We start from the raw sequence: 20,205 nt of genomic DNA on the forward strand, positions 1-20,205 counted from the left end.
GTGGTGGCAGAGTTACGAGAAGGCCGACGCGGAGGAGGAAGAAGAGAGGAGAGGAGCAAGTGGAATGTTAGCTTGGAGGTGGAGTTGTGCAATTTGTGGTGGGATTGGGCTGTCGGGTCCTACATGACGAACGTGCCCGGTCGCGTCCGGGCCATCCTTTATCCGTCACAGATTTAAACTAGATATGAGAGATGTCAATCAACCCGGACGTTTAAGACTAGTTTGAAGCGCCATTCTGGATCGCTTTCTTTTGACCGGTCAGTGACTGACCGTCTGCCCGGTCATTTGAGGGTGGTTTAAGGCACAGCTGTAGATGCTCTCAGTCGTCTCACAAATTCCTTGAGCATTTGTCGAACGCACATCTGTCCCAAACTTATTTGGATTACATGTGTTCTAAAAAAAATCTGTCCCAAACTATACGGAGATGTCGTCTCACAAATTCCTTGAGCATTCGTCGTACGCACATCTATCCCAAACCTATCTGGATTACAGGTGTTCTAATAAAGATCTGTCCCAAACTATACGGAGATGCTTCATTTTCTTTTTCATTTTTATAGAGCACGAGAGATGTCCCCGTTGGTGGCTTGCCGCGAAGGCCCTAAGGCTAGATGAGACCACACAGAAAAATAGTACGGATGCGGCAAGCCGTCAGCTGTTAAGGCATGGAGAAAAATAGTACTCCATGCGGCAAGCCGTCAGCTGTTAAGGCATGGAATACTACCCTCAGCTGTTAAGATTCTTTTTTTATTCGAACGATAGCAGGAGAGCTGCTATATTCATTGATCAAAGAAAAATGATACAGAGAGATCTCTCGGTTACTTAAAGAAAAACCAGGCTAAAACTCTAACAAACGGGCAAAACACTAGCTAAACTAGGTCAAGAGAACCGCAAGTCGCAACCACCGGCCAACGGCCAGCTACACGCTACTCTCCTGACAACCACACACACCCAAGCTCCACCCACAGCCACACACATCTACCAAGGCCGTCGTTGAGGTCTCCAAAGTGACACCTCTAAGGAGGAAGCGATGTTGCAGACACCATTGTCACCTGATCCGGCATATCCAAATCTTAAGTTTTCACCCGAAGACCACTAGACACGAGATGTCGAGGTACAACAAGATCCACAACAGCCCCTTCAAGAAGGATAACGACATCCACAAACGTCATTGCTGCCGGCATCGATAAGGTTGATGCGAGATTTTCATCTGGAGTCGAGCCTTCCAACAGACCATCTCAACCTTCGGGACACCCAAACGCCACCGAGCAAAAATGAGGCCGAACACGCACCACCGAGACCGAACTGAACGCCAGAGCTAGGCGGAAGCTACACCGACTGGCCGTGCGCACTGCCGTGCGCACGACAAGCTGGGACCCCGCCATATCTGACCGACCCACGCCACCGCAAGCAGGCACTGGGCGGAAAACGTCACGCACCGCCACGCGTTGGATCTGGATGGGACCACGTCGAAATCTGACCGGCCCATGCTGCCGCTCGCCGGAATTGAGCGGGAACACGCCAAATCAAGCAGGCCCGCACCGCTGCGCTCAAGATCGGGCCGGGATGCGCAGAAGCAGACTAGCCCGCGTCACCATGTGTGGGATCTGGGTGGAACCTTGCCAAGGAGGCCCCACCCGCACCTCCTCCCATCGCAAGCGTGCAGAGGTAGGGCCGGGCAGGAGGAGCACCACCAAGCCCAACCAAATTAGGGAGAGAGCACCGCCTTGTCCGCCCTGCCGCTGCAGCCAGCCTCCCGCCGCATGCCACCACTACAACAATCCATTCGCCTCGCGCCGCCGCACTGCCTAGACCCCGCGAGCATGCAATCCCTCGCACTGCCTAGACCCCGTCCCGCACGGCCGCTGCAGCCAGCCTCTCTTCGCGAGCCGCCGCCGCCGCAAGCCTGTCGCCCCGCGTCGCACACGCGAGCCCCCGCGCCGCGATGGTCCCGCCCTGCGCCGTCCATGGCACCCCCCTCGCCAAGCTAGCAGACGAGGGAGATGAAAGGGCCCCGCTGCCACCTTCACCGGAGCCGGCGCGGGCTTTGCCGGCCGTTCCTCCGGTGGCGGCGAGCCAAGGGGAGGGTGGAAAGGTGGGTTGGCGGCACCGATCTAGGGTTTCCCTTGTGTCACCAGGGAGGCGACACGGGAGACGAGAGGAAAGAGGTCGCACAGTAGGTTTGCCTCTTGATTACTCACAGTCATCTGTTAAGATTTGATCGAGCCATCGAGGGAAATCAGTTACCTGCATGTTATGCGGAAGCATCATCATTGGGTGGGCCGCGTGCATTGATTTCATGGGTGTAAGGCTGACCATAGCGATTGTGTATCTTAGCCGGTACTTCACGCTGCCGACACCCGTTGTCTTCAATGTGGTAGATGTAACACCGCTTCTTCTGTTGTCCTCTTTAGCTAGCTCCTGCTCCAAAAGATGCCCCCAGGAGGAAGAACGGCACCGAAGGCACCGTCATCGTCCCATCCGGAAGTCCCAGATCTAGGGTTTCCCCCAGAACATTCTGAGCTTGGTGCCACAAACTGCAACGACGATGCCTCGAGACGGAAATTATGTCAGAGACGCCGCCATCATTCGCCATGACCGCAGTCGGCGCGATTTTCACCGGAAGTCACGTCGCCCCAATCTCGCAGCTGACTGGATCCATGCAGAGCTTCAGTATAAGACGTATGCTGCCACCGGCACGCCGACAGAGAGCCTCCAGCCGCCCCCCACTGACCCCTCCATGCGTCGCCAGCCGATCAAGGCCACTCCACGACGGATTTAGACGAGACGCCAGATCCGTGGTCACCACCTCGTCCCATCTCCCAGCAGAGCATCCCACCCCGCCGGCCATGGAGCGCTGGCCACCGATGCCACCCATCTACAGCAGGCAAGCCACCGCTCCGACCATGGAACGCCGGGCCTGTCGCACAGATCAAGGGCGTCGACCGATCTGCTACCCACGAAAGCTCCGCAAGAGGCACCCCAGTCGCCTGAGGGGGAGTCCCGTTGCGATCCACCCGCCCTGGTGCCTTTGGCACTGGGCCCGCCGCCGTCATGGCCCACGCTTGCAGCGGCGGCGGCAGAAGAGCATGGGATCGGGGACTGGCGGAGCTAGGTTTCGGGCACCTGGCGTCGCCCAAACCCTGGAGTTTGTACAAGCATAAAATCACCATCGTCTGCTGCCATGTGAGGAAAACAAAGGCACAGGGCAACCGGAGTGCGAGGGAATGGATATACTCCTGTAGTTTTCCAGATGATTGTAACGAGCTAAAGGAGACTGGTCTTAGTTTTGTGGGTGTAAAATGCCATTGTTCTTGCTACCGAGATCATGTTGAAAATATAGGTTTGTTAAATGAGCTTGTTTTCCATTCGCATAAAAGGCTTGTTTTCTTCCGGCCAAAATTTATAAAAATATGTTGTAGGAAGCGGAAAAAAAAGTTGGGCATAGAAAATGCTATTCTCATATTAAATATAGGAGGTGACCAACCTCGAACCTTAGAGCATCTACAACTGAAATTGCCTAATCCGGGTCCCTATACGCAGGGCCGGCCCTGACATTTTAGGGGCCCTTGTGCGAACTCCATATGATGGGCCCATATACAGTATAAGAAACAAAAAAAACTACTTCCACATCTATGTATACCACACAAAAGTAATTATAAAAGCAAGCGTAAATTTCATTAGCAAATATGGTCTTAATATATCATGGATATAACACATAGGATTATAGGATTATGATACAAGCTCCAACCAATCTCTCATGTGACATAGTTGATCTGAAATAGTTTTTTTTAGTAATTTTAATTTGAAAAACTTCTTAGAAGATGATGTTTTCTACTATTTGGGAATACAGTAGCAGTACTTGAGCGCTAGTCTGCTACAACTAGGGATGGCACTTGCAGGATATGGGTACGGGTGGAGGCTCCCCATACCCTTACCCGTCCACCCTGAACTTACCTATCAACCATACCCATGCCCGTCAAGGGTACAACTTTTTCCCATACCCGTCACCCGACAGGGTATATGGGTACTCGCGGGTAAAAATACCCGCATTTACAACACATCAAATTGAGTAGAAAATAGTTGTGAAAAGCAACATATAATCATAAATTATTAATAGCAACACATTTTAAACAACATGTACAAAAACACATTCTCAAAAAAAAATTGCCCATAAAGCAACCCATAAAAATGTTAAACAACAACACATAATCATAAATAACAACACATAGTCATACACTTTAAGTTCACAAAATCAGATAAATTATAGAGATAATTTGACTGCACATTTAGAGTTTTTACCTAGCGCGATTAGAAGGAAAAGTCATACATTAGAATATTAAAGGAAAATCAGTTGCCAACATTTTAGATGGGTATATGGGTACGCGATCCCATACCCGTACCCTCTCTATCCGATGGGTATGATATTTTCCCATTTGAGTACCCATGAGTGAATGTTTGTCCCATACCCTTACCCTAATAGGGTTTTTACCCGCAGGGTACGCGGGTTGTCATCCCTAGCTACAACTAGCATACTTTGTTCTAATCAAATTTTCTATGCAATTCCATCTGGCAACAGGACCTATCGGTAAGCCATTCATGACTAATACAGAACTAGTACTTGTGTGCTAGCCTGCTGCTACTAGCATACTTTGTATCTGAACCTTTCACAATTAGTATTTCAGTGATTTGGCTGAGAAAAAGAAGGAAGATAATGGAGTAGTATTTGACAAAAATAATCAAGAAATGTCAACACCACCTTCCAGTGGCCTGCCACTACGAAACGGTTCAAGTGGTGGTGGAATAATAAATTTTCCATGTGCAATTTTATTATAGGTAGCATGGCAATTATATTATTGAGACCATGAAAATTTTATTAATTAGACCATGGCAGTTTTTTTTAGGTAGCATGGCAATTCAATTATTTAGAACATGGCAAATTTATTATCTATCTCATGCCAAATTAATTAGACCATGGTAGTTATTGAAGGTGATTTTAATTGTCTTAAAACCTTTTTTTGTTTATTTTGGACCATGTCAAATTTTATTGGACTTATCATGATAATTTTTTTAACATACCATGGTAAAATAGCTTTTCTATATCCTATCAAATTTATTGACATGACAAATTTATTTTTTCCCTAGCCATGTAAAATTGCATTGCTGGACATGGTACTTTTACATTCATGGCAAATTTATTATCTACAATACGGGAACTATCTAGATTATTTTTATCAACATACACTTTGTATGTTTGAAATCAGGATTATGTGGCACTTTATTATCTAGATGCACGGCAACTTCTGTAGCTAGTTCTTTTTTATCTAGACACGTAAAATACATACAATATATGTATTTTTTTTTTGAATCGCTGGCTATGCGATAGTTTCATTATAAAAGGATGGCGCAACAAAAATTAAGTTGGGTGAAAAAACATTAGTTTTTTTTTCTAAGGCCTGTTTTTTGTGGAGCTGAAACTAGGCTTTTTTGGCCCATTTTTTTTGCTTGCGACGTTATTTTTTCGGCAAGGAGGGGTCGTTTCACACAAGGGAATATTTTGGTGGATTGACCCTCTCGGTACAAACGAATTCTTCATTGGGAGATCCCTCAGATCTGACATTCCCCAGATATTATGGTTCATATTAAAATGAGAATATGAATAACTTTTCAAATGTACTTGTCCTGGTTTTTCACATATATCCGTACATCATAAATATCGTATATAGAGATTATAGAGATTTTGGCAGGGGGCACTGCAATAGGTATGTAGCACTATATGATACGCACTCACCGAGTCTGCCTTGAAGAACACCCTTAATCCTTGAAAAGCTGATGATTCACACTGGCTTTTTAACAGGCTTGATAAGCCCTCTGCCGCCAACAACAAGTAAAATACACTGGAGGTCATAAAAGTATTTCAAGTGTGTCAAGTAGGTTCTAAAAGTTTAAAATCGTTGACCCTAGATCCTAAATGTGTGTAAGTCGTTTACCGCAGGTTCTAAAAGTATTTCATGTGTGTGAAGTAGGTCGTAAAAGTCACGGGTAAAATACACATATAGAACCCGCGGTGAACGATTTCAAACTTTTAAAACCTACTTAACACACTTGAAATACTTTTAGGACCTTCAATGTATTTTACTCGTTAACAAAAACAAATACGGTTTGTTAGGTAACCCAGCAAGTGCAAGGATTACTCGAGTCTCCAGCTTCCATCAATCAACTCATCCAAACTCTATATAAACCCGGCAGCTACGGATGGTCAAACCACAATACTCATCATCATCATCAACCAATCATCAATACTAGCAAAGCAGCTAGCCGTACAGCTAGCCCAGACGCACGGCCGCCTAGATAGCTAAATCGCAACCGAGCCAAGGCGAGATCGAGCAATGCCGTCGTCGCCGCGAGCCCTAGCGCTCGTCTCGCTCGCCCTCCTGATCTGCTGCAGCTCTCCCCTCCTCGCCCATGCACAGACGCCGGCGGCCCACGACGTCTGCGCCGGCCTGGCGACGGATGACGCCTGCCACAACGTCCCCGAGGCGCTGCGCCTGAAGCTGATCGGCATCCCGACCATCCTCGTCTCCAGCGTCATCGGCGTCTGCCTGCCGCTCTTCGCCAAGTCGGTGCCGGCGCTCCGGCCCAACCGCAACCTCTTCTACATCGTCAAGGCCTTCGCGTCGGGGGTCATCCTCGGCACCGGCTACATGCACGTGCTGCCGGACTCGCTCGCGAGCCTCGGCTCGCCGTGCCTCCCCGAGAAGCCGTGGCGGCAGTTCCCCTTCGCCACCTTCGTCGCCATGCTCGCCGCCGTGTTCACGCTCATGGTCCACTCCCTCATGCTAACCTTCTACAACCGCAAGAAGAAGGGCCACGACGCCGGGGCTCCCACTCCCAGCAGCGCTGCCGTCGGCAACCTTGAGAGCACGGAGCCGGAAGCAGACTGGCACAGCCACGGCATGGCGTTGGCCAAACCCGGCGACGCCGAGGCTGGCAAGATGCAGCTCGGCCGGAACCGCGTCGTCGTTCAGGTATGTAGTCTTGTGTTTGCACTTGCACAATCAGTTAATATTCCCACTTGCTCTCACTAACCAACCAACTCATACTTCTAATTGAATCTAACACGGTTTTCAACTCAACCTTGGATCCATGCATGGCTGCCAATCAAAGACTCCAAATGGCCAGACCTAGGTGCCTGGTTGACTTTGCCTCACATGGATTTTTTTAGTATGCGTACTATGAGGGTGCTTGGATACGTTTTAGTCCCATGACTAAAAGTAGTGGGACTAAAACTTGCTAGCCTCACCCAAGCTTGGATCCAAATACTAAAGAGATTAAAATCAAGTTATTGAGCATTTATTATCCTCCAAACCCTCCAATCCAGAACTCGCATGTGTTAGAGAGGCATTAAATGATGAGAGAGAGGGCTAATACATATTTTAGTAGGTTTCCTATGACTAAAAATTTTTAGCCTCAAGACTAGTCCTAGCTTCTCTTTAGTCAGGGATGCTTGGAACTTTAGCCTCTAAAAGAGACTATTTTTAGTCAGACTAAAAATAGTCTCTTGGATCCAAGCACCCTCATGTTACAAGTAAATGAACACTAACACAACGCCCACGCTAGTCTACCAACTATGTTAGTGTTACAAGTAAATGAACACCAACACAACGCCCACGCTAGTCTACCAACTAACTCGCCAATGTAGCCCACCCTTCCACTTCTCGAAAGAAGTTGTTCAGCTCGTCTTTCATCAGTCCCACTTGCTTTCATGTTCGACCCTCCTTGCCGTTCCTAAGGATTACATAGTTCTTTGATGGCACGAAGACTACGGCGTTGCGATGCTTCTATATCTCCCACATGACTAGGATGAAACGCCTAAAAAAACATGACTAGGATGGATAGTGCACTTGTATTCCTTTTGAACTGTCCGCTGCCTGACTAGGATGGAGTCACAGCATACAAATCAAGTTTCATATAGACTTAACTTTTTTCGATGCCTAACATATGCATCATGAAAAAAACTACTCCTATATCTTGAGGCACTTCGACTGCACCTACAGGATGCTACAACAAAAGACCGCTCCAAAGCACCGTCGCTACATTTTTGCCTAACATCTTTGCATCAGGTGAATAAACTCCTACACCCTGAGATACCAAACTCTGCACCTACATGGTGCTATAGTTGCCTCCCTTATCTCTGCACCAGTCCGAGAGGCTCTCACCCGTTGCCGGCAACCACTCTGGTTTGCCCAAAGAATGGAGGATCGCAGTCCAAATCTCGCGTGCAAGCACACAATGGAGCAGCAGGTGGTTGATGCTCTCTTCTTCCTGGCTACACAAGGGGCATCACTCCTGATGGTCCAATCCACGCCGCACTAGCCGGTCGGAAGTTCAACATCTATTTTGAATACGAGCCAAGTGAAGAAGCAGCATTGAAGTGGAGCCTTAGACATTTAGGTGAACTCTGCCGTTGGGATAACTTCCCTGCCCCATGGACACCTCCGAGTGGCACTTGGATGAAACTGTCAACGCGTGGTGGCAAAAAAGAACCGACAATAATATTCCTAACCGAGACGCAATGGCCTTCCTCACCATGCTCGTTTCTTGGGTAATTTGGAATGAGAGAAACGCCCGCGTTTTCCGCCACAAAAGCGCACCGCCGACGATTCTTCTTTCCAACATTCTAGAAAATGCAAAACTATGAGTGACCGCCGGCGCAAAAAAACTAGGGAACATCATAGTGTCCGAGTAATTGACATGCCGCATTTGTGAGTGCGTTGTAAAAAACTCTAAACTATTCTCTCCCTTATTTAATTAAAGAGGCAAATCTTTTGCCTTCGTTTCAAAAAAAAAAACTTTCCTGCCCCAGAACTTGGCAACATACGCAAACTTCGTCGAGAAGCAGCCGTTCGTCTCCCATGACCAAACAACGGTATCCTGCTATGCATGGTCGAGCTCCACCCTCATAGTCCGCATCCATAGTGTCAGGTATTCATTTAGCATGGGCGTTGTTACTTCCGGTCCCACGTCCCTTGCCCATGCAGCATCTTCATAGCCTGAGCGACCGAGCGCGCGGGTTGATCTTACCCTAGTTTTAACGTGAGCGTATAAGGTCGGCACAAGCTCCTCAATCCTCTGCCCATTCAGCCACCTATCCTCCCAAAATTGGGTGTCCTCCCATTGCCTAGCATCGAGTGAGCAGCCGCTCTGATTATCTGCCGTGATATCTATATCATCTCTGTGCATAATTTTATCACTACTTAAGAATTATTAGAAATTTCTACGTAGTGAGGGGAAATTTCTACGTAGTGAGGCACATAGCAGAAATTTCCCCTCAAAAAAAGTTTAAACTGTATCTTCTTGCCACGTCTACTTATAGTTATTTCCAGGGAGCGTGCATGGACGCTTGATTAATTTCTACGCGTAATGCAGGTTCTGGAGATGGGCATCGTGGTACACTCGGTGGTGATCGGGCTGGGCATGGGCGCGTCGCAGAGCGTGTGCACACTCCGGCCGCTGGTGGCGGCCATGTGCTTCCACCAGATGTTCGAGGGGATGGGCCTCGGCGGCTGCATCCTCCAGGCGGAGTATGGCACCAAGATGAAGGCCGGGCTAGTCTTCTTCTTCTCCACCACGACGCCGTTCGGGATCGCGCTGGGGCTGGCGCTCACCAAGGTGTACCAGGACAACAGCCCCACCGCACTCATCGTGGTTGGCCTGCTCAACGCCGTCTCCGCGGGGCTGCTGCACTACATGGCGTTGGTGGAGCTCCTCGCTACCGACTTCATGGGGCCCAAGCTGCAGGGGGCTCCAGTTCATCTGCCTCACCGCCGTCCTCCTGGGCGTCGGCGGCATGTCCGTCATGGCCAAATGGGCATGACTGCGTCGATCCCGCACCCCACTTTACTTTATGTTGATGTACGTGTATCTTGTGTCTTTTTTTAGGATAATGTATCTTGTGTCTATGAGCCTATGCATTGCTCCCTAGAGAAGTAATTAAGTTTTGCTTGATCGATCTCCTCTGCTAGCATCACTTACTACATTCGATCAATCCTAATGTTGATGTCCACAGGACACGATGTACTGTTCTACTATTATGGGTAAAAATGTCATGGTTTTCTGGTCATGTCAACTGAACTGTTGTGTCAAATTATGTTCCTTTTCTTTGTTTCTTTATTATTGAACTAGTACAAATGCCCGTAAAGGACGGAAAAAATTTCAAACGTGCTCCACATGTCATTATGCAACACTTCTTATATCCAATTTTGACGAGTAAATTGCTCAAAACTATCACATTTGTGGCTAGGGCACTTCAAAATTATCGTTTTTGCCAAAAATCACAAAAGATCACCACTTATGTGCCATGTGAGTAACAAATCACACTGATTCGAAACTAAGCCGCAAATAAGCACAAAACTGACCGGTTGGACCCACATGTCATGTCAACGCGGAATATCTACGCAGACAATACGCAATCAAGTCCCTGTAACTTAAGAAAAGCAATCGGTCCTGTTAGTTTTTTTAGAAAAGCAATCAAGTTCTTGCGTATGCCAGCGTGGTGGGACCGGTCGTGGCTGCTCCGGCCTTGGTTGCGCCGTCATTGTGCAGTTGCTTGTGGCCGCTGCTGCTGCCCGCTACTGCTGCACGCGGTGGCCACCGCTGCTGTGCCGCTGCACGCTCCCGCCGCCGCTGGCTCGTCAGATCCCCTGCTGTTAGCCTGCCCCTCGCCACTGAGGGCATGACAAATGCATAGTCTCAGTGTGATTCCTCACATGTCATGTAGGACCGGATGTCAAAAAAATTAGGTTTGGATGGGGAAAGCGGGATCCTCTGCAGGAGGCGGGTGTTTGGGGAGAAAAAATATGGTCTGGTGTAAAAAGCTGAAAATGTTTGAGTGAAGAGTAGAGATGCATATGTATTAGAGTCTTTATTTTCTATTACAGATGCCTCATGTTTCCTTTTTCTCATGGGGCATCTGTAGATGTCTCATGTTACCTTTCCTCATGGTGTATATGTATCCATATGCCATCATAGATCATGCCCTGGGTCGCATGCTTCCTTGCGCTGCTTGATCTCCTGCTGCTCCACGCTTACGCGTATGACACCGTTTTCAGATGGCCGAGAAGCACCATCCGATCAAATCTGCCGAAATTGCCTCTCCCAATCGATCACCCCGAAAATCGGTGCACGCTTCTCCAGATCGCTTAATTGACTCATGGCGTATCTTGAGTTTCATGCACACAATTCCCTGACCACAACATCGAATCTTTTCCTCCAGATCAACAACCGCATTCTCAAATCGAACATTGCTCATGATCCCACTTGTTAGAATTACGGGGATGTAGTTGTGAGCAGCAAGGTCTAGGGTTACGGGGATGTAGGGGCTAATACCGGAGATGGTGTCGGTGAAGGAGATGGAAGGGGGTATTGGTGGAGGTAGAGCTAGAGTAGAGGTAGGCGGAGGAGGCCGTGGCCGCGGCGACGATGGTGGCGCCCCGCCTGAAGTAGCCGGGTGGCGGCAGCGGTGGTGGGGCTGGCGGGTTAGCCATTCCCTAGGATCGAAAGTCTGATACCATGTAGAATTGTACTGAATAATTGTTGATGCAATATTTTGCCGGTGAGATGCAGAGGCCGGGGGTATACCTCCTTTTCGAAAAAATAAAATATTTTGCCGGTACAAGAAGTATATATAAGAGCTAAGCCGCACCTACCTAGTCTTATTATAAACCGAGTAGGAGTCATAATCCTATTACAAGTTGTATTCTAACAAATACTCATGTTTCAAATTTTCATGAGGACCGGGCTAGATGGGATGAGGATAAATATCCTGATACTCTGGTTGTGTACGGTCTTGATGGGACCATGAGTTATTTTTATCTAAAATTAAAAAAAATAACTGTGTGGCCAGGTATCCAGCTTTTCAAAAAGATAGCCAGCAGTTAATATGCACTACCCTTTCATTAAAGAAAGAAAAAAAGACAAGGAACATAATTTGACACGACAGCCCAGTTAACATTACCAGAAAAGCAATGGCATTGTACACACATAGTAGTACTATAACAGGTGTCCGGTGGACATCAACATTAAGATTGCTACAACGTACTCCATCAAAGAAATATGAGAACGTTTTTAGTGATCTAAACGTTTTTATATTTCTTTACAGAGATAGGAGAGATGCTAGCTGAGAGCGATCGATCAAGCAAGCTTAATTACTACTCTATGAACTAGGGAGCAAACACACGCGATGCAACACACATGCACATGATAATGTAGCGCGATCGACGAGGCTGGACGAGTAGGCACGTTCCCGCGCGGGCGCGCTAACTCACGCCCATTTGGACATGACGGCCATGCCGCCGGCGCCGAGGAGGACGGCGGTGAGGCAGATGAGCTGGAGCTTGACGCTGCCCTGCAGCTTGGGCCCCATGAAGTCGGCGGCGAGAAGCTCGACAAGCGCCATGTAATGCAGGAGGCCCGCGGAGGCGGCGTTGAGCAGGCCGACGACGATGAGCGCGGTGGGGCTGTTGTCCTGGTACACTTTGGTGAGCGCCAGCCCAAGCGCGATCCCGAACGGCGTGGTAGTGGAGAAGAAGAAGACCAGCCCGGCCTTCATCTTGGTGCCGTATTCCGCCTGGAGGATGCAGCCGCCGAGCCCCATCCCCTCGAACATCTGGTGGAAGCACATGGCGGCCACCAGCGGCCGGATGGTGCACACGCTCTGCGACGCCCCCATGCCCAGCCCGATCACCACCGAGTGCACCACGATGCCCATCTCCAGAACCTGCACATATATGCACAAAATTAATCAAGCATCCATAGAAACTTGAGTGTAGAACTGCAGCACTAGCTAATTCATCCAAAAGCTCTAGCTTTGAAGGTGGACTATGCATTTATATGTCAGTCGTGTCTTAAACTCAAGACCTCTTGACTTCAATATCATTTAAAACTGCACGCACCAACCAGTTCATCTAAAAGCTTAAGCTGATGGAGAAAGACGGGCTATGCATTTATACGTCAATATTGAATAACAAGAACTAGAAAACTTCTTCTTTTTGAAACGGATGCAGTGGCAATTTCTGCTCTGTGCATGATTTTGTTTCGGAAAGAAAGCTTAAAGTGCTGACTGTACTTTTCAAGATTTTGTTTCATTTTTATTGTGAATTGTGACTTTCTGAGTACTAGTTGTCTTCACATTACAGTAGAGTACATGCCTACTCTTGAATAAAAGGATTCCCCTACGCAGAAAGTCACAATTCACAATAATTTTAGAGAAACCAGGACTAAGTCATTGTATTTGCTTAATAACTAATATAAGGCTGTCATAGTGGGGAGTAACATATACTAGTATCATGCATATGATACTAGTGTATGATACTACATCCATAGTGCATACTATAATAAAGTAGTATCATAGGTGGTCTCATTTATTGCCATGCATGACGCATAGTAGCATAACATTTATTATGTTACCATATCTACCTATGTTACTATGAACCTCTCTCTCTTCTTTAATTTCCTGCCACGTAAGCATGTTTGCGAGTCCTAATTATATGATACTAGTTATGTTACCCCCACTATGGCCAGCCTAAGGAGGTAGCTACATGCATGAAGCCTCAGTTAGTAGCCATTCAGGAAGTAGAAGGTCAGATTTGCGTGGTCATGCTTGGTAAGCTTGATTGTTTTTGGCAAACTAAAGTCAAACATGATGCATGCATGTAACTTAGTTGAGCTAATTAAAACTTATCTGGATGTTCACATCATATATAAACTATTAGGTAGCTAGACAAATGGAGGATTAGCCACTATGTTTGATTCAGTTCGTTGTCGATCTCTAGCTAGCCGCGACAACCAAGTACGGCACTGAGACGAAAACAATCTTAAGTACTGATGCAATCACGGAGATGATCTACATATTTAATATTCCATGTGAGATGAAGTCAACGAGGCGCGTAGGCCTCGACATTTGGAGTCGATCGGCCGGCACCTATGGCGTAAAAACTAAGAAAAAGTACAGCACGGGCGTACGGAGCCGGTCCTTGAGAGATTTGATTGGCGGCCATGCATGGATCCATGGTTGAGTTGAAAACCATCTGAACGACGGTGTGCAAGCGGGAATTAATTGTGCGAGTGCAACACACAAGATTATATACCTGAACGACGACGCGGTTCCGGCGGAGCTGCATCTGGCCGGCCTCGGCGTCGTCGGGCTTGGCCAACGCCGTCCCGTGGCCGTGACCGTGGGTGTGCCAGTGTGCTTCCGGCTCCGGGCTCTCGAGGTTGGCGACGGCGGCGCTGCTGGGAGCCCCGGCATCCTGGCCCGTCTTCTTGCGGTTGTAGAAGGTGAGCATGAGGGAGTCGACCATGAGCGTGAAGACGGCGGCGAGCATGGCGACGAAGGTGGTGAAGGGGAACTGCCTCCAGGGCTTCTCGGGGAGGCATGGCGAGTTGAGGTTGTCAAACGAGTCCGGGAGCACGTGCATGTAGCCGGTGGAGAGGATGACCCCGGACGCGAAGGCCTTGACGACGTAGAAGAGGTTGCGGTCGGGCTGGAGCGCCGGCACCGACTTGGCGAAGAGCGGCAGGCAGACGCCGATGACGCTGGAGACGAGGATGGTCGGGATGCCGATGAGCTTGAGGCGCAGCGCCTTGGGGACGTTGTGGCAGGCGTCGTCCGTCGCCAGGGCGGCGCAGACGTCGGCCGCCGGGTCGGTCGCCGGTGTCTGGGCATGGGCGAGGAGGGGGGAGGTGCAGCAGAGCAGGAGAGCGAGCGAGAGCGAGACGAGCGCTAGGGCTTGCGACGACGGCATTGCTCGATCCCGCCGTGCGTCTCCTCTTTACTTTTGGTGTGGAGCTGGTTGTACTTGTCGTACGGCTAACTGCTTTACTAGCACTGATTGCCGATGATGATGAGTAGTGTGGTTTGAGGATGTGTAGATGGCGGGATTATATAGAGTTTGGAGTTGATGGAAGCTGGAGACCAGAGTGATCCTTCCAACTAGCCCGCGCGGTGTACGTGGGTTACCTTAGAGCATGTACAATGGTTCTATTTTAAAAATGCCACGTAGGATAAATGATGAGATGAAAGAAAAAAAATTAAAAAAAAAGTTTGTCTTCTCATATTTAAAAGAAGACAAAAGATAATCTTTTTGCATAATATGTCTCACCATATTTTTACGAATAGCTAGTTATTGAAATAACACTGAGAGATGACCCTTTGTAGATATGTTTTTTTGTCATCTGTAAATTACATGAAAGACTTAAGATAATATTATCTTATCAACCATTGTAGATGCCCTAAAAGCATCTTCAGAGAGAATATCGGGTGATACCATCACGTGTATACTCCCATGATACCAATTTGAAAATATTAATTAAAAGGTTTAAAATATTCCAAAAAGATGTGAGCGTTGACAACGCATATGTGTACAAACCTTAAAAAATTCAGACCGAAATACAAAGTACACAGAGAGAAACAAAAAAGACAAAACTGGATGTCAATAATGTAGGTTATGACACTATTCATGCTTTTTGTCTTTATTGACACTATTATGCTGAATTTATCTTTTTTTCTACACATGTAATTTGACTTTGAACTTTGATCTGATTTTTTTTACAGATTGTAGACACATGTGTTGTGAACATCCACTTCTTCTTTTTTTAAAATTTCTGAAACATCTAAATTTGATTTTTTTTTAAATTGGTGTCATGGGAGCATACGGTATCACCTGATATTCACGCAGCATCTATAATCACAACCCTCAATCCGACCTCATATGTCCGCAGACGTATTCGAGCACATCCACAGACAGGAGCAAGTAACCCCTCATTTCATCGACGACGTTGCAAGCACAATCCTCAAATGTAAACCCATATTTCCATACTACACCATGCATGTCATGTGGAATTCATCTACGTACTAGATCAAACGATCTACATTTGAAAGAAACTAATGTACTTCTACTCATTGTTGGAGATGTAGATGACTCCCGTGCCGGATGGACTGGCCTCGTGATCATTGGCGGCGGGCAGCATCTCCGGCTTATCTTCCTTGTCATCATCCTAGAGGTCTGCGAACAGCTACTCCAGCCTCACGTCCACGAGGTAGATACGGTGTTGATTGGCCGCCATCTCCCGGTTGGACCGAATCGAGTCAAGGATGGCGGCTTGCTCTGCCTCGAACACTGCGGTCGCCTTTGTGGCAAACCAACACGTCTCAAAATCCACCTCTGCCATGCCAAAGACATCGGTGACCTCCATGCCCGGCACCTCGTCCGCGTATCCTCCATGGCAGTGTCCTCCTCCTCCTCCTCTGGCAGCTTCTCCTTTGGCACGTCCTCTTTTGGCACCCGCTCCTCCTCCTCCATCACCGCAAGCTCGCAGGCGTTGTGTGCCTCCTTCGAGGCGAGCATCTTGGCTTGGATCTCCGTTCGGTGCTCAAGTGTGATGATGTGTCCAATTTACGTGAGGATTTCAATACTTATTTTGTGCCTTCATGGTAGGCTTTGTGGAGTTTTATCGCGTTCGCGCACCTCTTTTTGTCGGTATTCCGTGTATCATCTTTTGGAGCAAATAATAATTTAGGAAAGGAATCTCTAAAAATGGTAGTGAAATCATGTATTTAATGTGATAATCATCTACCATAAAAGAATGGTGAAAAGCAGCCAAAGGAGGAGTTGTTGCGGAGCCTCCGGAGCAAAAGACGACGCTCCATACAAGCATGCCCGCTCATATGGGCGGTTGTATGATACTCATGTGCCGCTGCCTTGTCCACTACTTCCACCGTATTAAATCGGATCAGGGATCAGACGCGCAGAGACACCAGAAACTTGTCCAGAAGGTAGGATCCTAGCCTCTGGAGATCATCCGGAGGAGGAACTGGCAAGGAGGAGAACGCCATCTTCACCACCGAGCACAAGGGGGCTACAACATCATCACCACTGCCATCATCATCCACATCCATCTCACTGTAACATCAGGAACCCTAGTTGTTACGTGTGTGATTCATTCACGTTTTCCATCACCATCCTTATGATGTTTGTTGTCTCCATGTGTGAGTAGACCCTGATTCTTGGGGATATGGATGAACCTTGGTATGTATAGAAGCTGAAACGTTATATTGGATATGAGATCCTCTGTTGAATGCTTAGTTTAATAAACTTCATGGATGATGTGAAGGGGCCCTACTCAGCATTATCGCCGAAAGGCCACGAAGTGTATCATTGTCGTTGTAGAGATTCGGATGTGAAGGTAATTCAAGGTGACAATAAAAAGCCTTTGCAATTGATAGGGGGTTTATGAAGAACCCTTAGAGAGGCCGCGTCCATGGGGTAACTCTTAATTACCTTGGTCATAACCTGCAGGTGGGAGACTATGGTGATGGCGTGTGTGGCACGAAGTCTACCCAGACTAGAATGTGTACTGTACCCGGCTCCGCCCAGCATAATCATCAAGAGTGGCTCAAGTATCCGGATCATATTATGTAGATGCATAAGTTGCGCTAGAAACATACCAATGGGGATTCCAGACACCCTGAGGACACCTTAACCCTCTATGATTTCCACTTGTTACTCAGTGTTGTTGTTTTCTATTTACTTATATGTTATTTACTTTCAGATCGCTCTACATCAAAATCACTATTTACTTCCGGCCCCACTTTGTTTGTAGTCTACAATCACTTGCATGCACAAATCCATAATTCACAACAAGAAGCAACGCTAAATTCCTGTGGTCCATATGGGATCTATACTCTTACTTCGAAAAGGCTACAACTAAACCATGTGCGTTTGCAGGATATCACATCAACATATTATATGATAATCTTCTGCCGGACCATGGTAGAGGACGATCTTGGATTGAACTGGAAGAGGGAGAGGAGGGAAATGGCAGCGGGGCTAGGGTTGCCTCGCCGTCCGACTTAAATAGCCAGATCTTGAAAAATATTTGGACTAGTAAAAGTATAAACATTTGCGCTCTCCTATGAGAACTTGAAGAAGGGAAGCAGGAACATGGCAGCGTTAGAGAACCGAGTTAGCCACCCTCTCGTGAAAATTCTAGTTATATAACTACTAAATTTTTGTCCGTTCCATCTCCAATGCTTCTTTGATCACTATTCCTCAACTTTCAAGGCAATGAATGGAAAGATAGCAACGTCGCAACCAAACAGTTAAGTACATTTGTTGCTTCTTCTCCTCAGCCTTACAAAAGTGGTAGATTTCGCTGTTAATATACTGACCATTTAACTCTACTTGTAAGCTTTTGCTGCTGTTGTTGTTGTGAAGGAGACACGACAGTCAATTTCATTAATGGAACCACGCGCTTAGCAACCTGTTGAATCTAAAAGGAAAGCATAGCGCCTCTTAACGAGGCGTCGATAATGGACTCACGTGGGCAGTGGGCTCATAGTCAATAAACACTAAACAGACCCCAGAACACAAACACAAGAATCGAAAATTCAGAATCCACATGAGCTCGGGAGCAACAACAGTGGCATTTTGCACACATAGAACTAAGATCAGTCTCCTTTAGCTTGTTACAATCATCTAGCAAACAGAGCATATCTTTTTTTTTCGAGCAATGCTACACCTACAGGAAGTCACGAAACCATCCCGCCGGGACACACCGTACATAAAAATTTGACAAATAAGAATAGGACAAGTCGGCACGTAAGCTCAGTACATAAGAATTTGCGCGTAAGTCTAGCATTTTTGTTTTTTCCCTCGCATGGTGCCAGCAGCTGATAATGGTTTTATTATTGTACAAACTTTACAATGCTCACTACTTACCTCCAAGCGTCGAACTTGAAAGCAACTTTTGAAGTACACCCTGAGTACAATTGAAGTACACGGCTAGTAGAGCACAAATCCATAATTCACAACAAGAAGCAACGCTAAATTCCTGTGGTCCATATGGGATCTATACTCTTACTTCGAAAAGGCTACAACTAAACCATGTGCGTTTGCAGGATATCACATCAACATATTATATGATAATCTTCTGCCGGACCATGGTAGAGGACGATCTTGGATTGAACTGGAAGAGGGAGAGGAGGGAAATGGCAGCGGGGCTAGGGTTGCCTCGCCGTCCGACTTAAATAGCCGGATCTTGAAAAATATTTGGACTAGTAAAAGTATAAACATTTGCGCTCTCCTATGAGAACTTGAAGAAGGGAAGCAGGAACATGGCAGCGTTAGAGAACCGAGTTAGCCACCCTCTCGTGAAAATTCTAGTTATATAACTACTAAATTTTTGTCCGTTCCATCTCCAATGCTTCTTTGATCACTATTCCTCAACTTTCAAGGCAATGAATGGAAAGATAGCAACGTCGCAACCAAACAGTTAAGTACATTTGTTGCTTCTTCTCCTCAGCCTTACAAAAGTGGTAGATTTCGCTGTTAATATACTGACCATTTAACTCTACTTGTAAGCTTTTGCTGCTGTTGTTGTTGTGAAGGAGACACGACAGTCAATTTCATTAATGGAACCACGCGCTTAGCAACCTGTTGAATCTAAAAGGAAAGCATAGCGCCTCTTAACGAGGCGTCGATAATGGACTCACGTGGGCAGTGGGCTCATAGTCAATAAACACTAAACAGACCCCAGAACACAAACACAAGAATCGAAAATTCAGAATCCACATGAGCTCGGGAGCAACAACAGTGGCATTTTGCACACATAGAACTAAGATCAGTCTCCTTTAGCTTGTTACAATCATCTAGCAAACAGAGCATATCTTTTTTTTTCGAGCAATGCTACACCTACAGGAAGTCACGAAACCATCCCGCCGGGACACACCGTACATAAAAATTTGACAAATAAGAATAGGACAAGTCGGCACGTAAGCTCAGTACATAAGAATTTGCGCGTAAGTCTAGCATTTTTGTTTTTTCCCTCGCATGGTGCCAGCAGCTGATAATGGTTTTATTATTGTACAAACTTTACAATGCTCACTACTTACCTCCAAGCGTCGAACTTGAAAGCAACTTTTGAAGTACACCCTGAGTACAATTGAAGTACACGGCTAGTAGAGCACAAATCCATAATTCACAACAAGAAGCAACGCTAAATTCCTGTGGTCCATATGGGATCTATACTCTTACTTCGAAAAGGCTACAACTAAACCATGTGCGTTTGCAGGATATCACATCAACATATTATATGATAATCTTCTGCCGGACCATGGTAGAGGACGATCTTGGATTGAACTGGAAGAGG

General features: G+C 46.9%; 1 protein-coding gene and 1 pseudogene across 1 annotated transcript; one reads left to right on the forward strand and one right to left on the reverse strand.

The window, feature by feature from the left end:
• The first annotated feature begins 6,386 nt into the window (after positions 1 to 6,386).
• On the forward strand, positions 6,387 to 9,874 carry LOC123083972 (fe(2+) transport protein 1-like; annotated as a pseudogene).
• A 2,131-nt stretch (positions 9,875 to 12,005) lies between these two features.
• LOC123082456 (fe(2+) transport protein 1) lies at positions 12,006 to 14,889 on the reverse strand. Its single transcript, XM_044504784.1, has 2 exons — positions 14,145 to 14,889; positions 12,006 to 12,775 (listed from the first exon to the last, which is right to left on the reverse strand). The coding sequence occupies exons 1-2, from the start codon at positions 14,799 to 14,801 to the stop codon at positions 12,320 to 12,322; spliced, it is 1,113 nt and encodes a 370-aa protein (XP_044360719.1). The 5' UTR covers positions 14,802 to 14,889; the 3' UTR covers positions 12,006 to 12,319.
• Positions 14,890 to 20,205: the final 5,316 nt, after the last annotated feature.

The sequence above is a fragment of the Triticum aestivum genome, chromosome 4A (genome assembly GCF_018294505.1).
Source record: "Triticum aestivum cultivar Chinese Spring chromosome 4A, IWGSC CS RefSeq v2.1, whole genome shotgun sequence".
In the NCBI taxonomy this organism is placed as follows: domain Eukaryota; kingdom Viridiplantae; phylum Streptophyta; class Magnoliopsida; order Poales; family Poaceae; genus Triticum; species Triticum aestivum.

Bases quoted from the DNA above. Each gene is read 5' to 3' on its own strand.
- LOC123082456 (XM_044504784.1), bottom strand. From the start codon at position 14,801: ATGCCGTCGTCGCAAGCCCTAGCGCTCGTCTCGCTCTCGCTCGCTCTC. The intron at 12,776-14,144 runs GTATATAATCTT...ATATATGTGCAG, and splicing joins GGAACCGCGTCGTCGTTCAG to GTTCTGGAGATGGGCATCGT.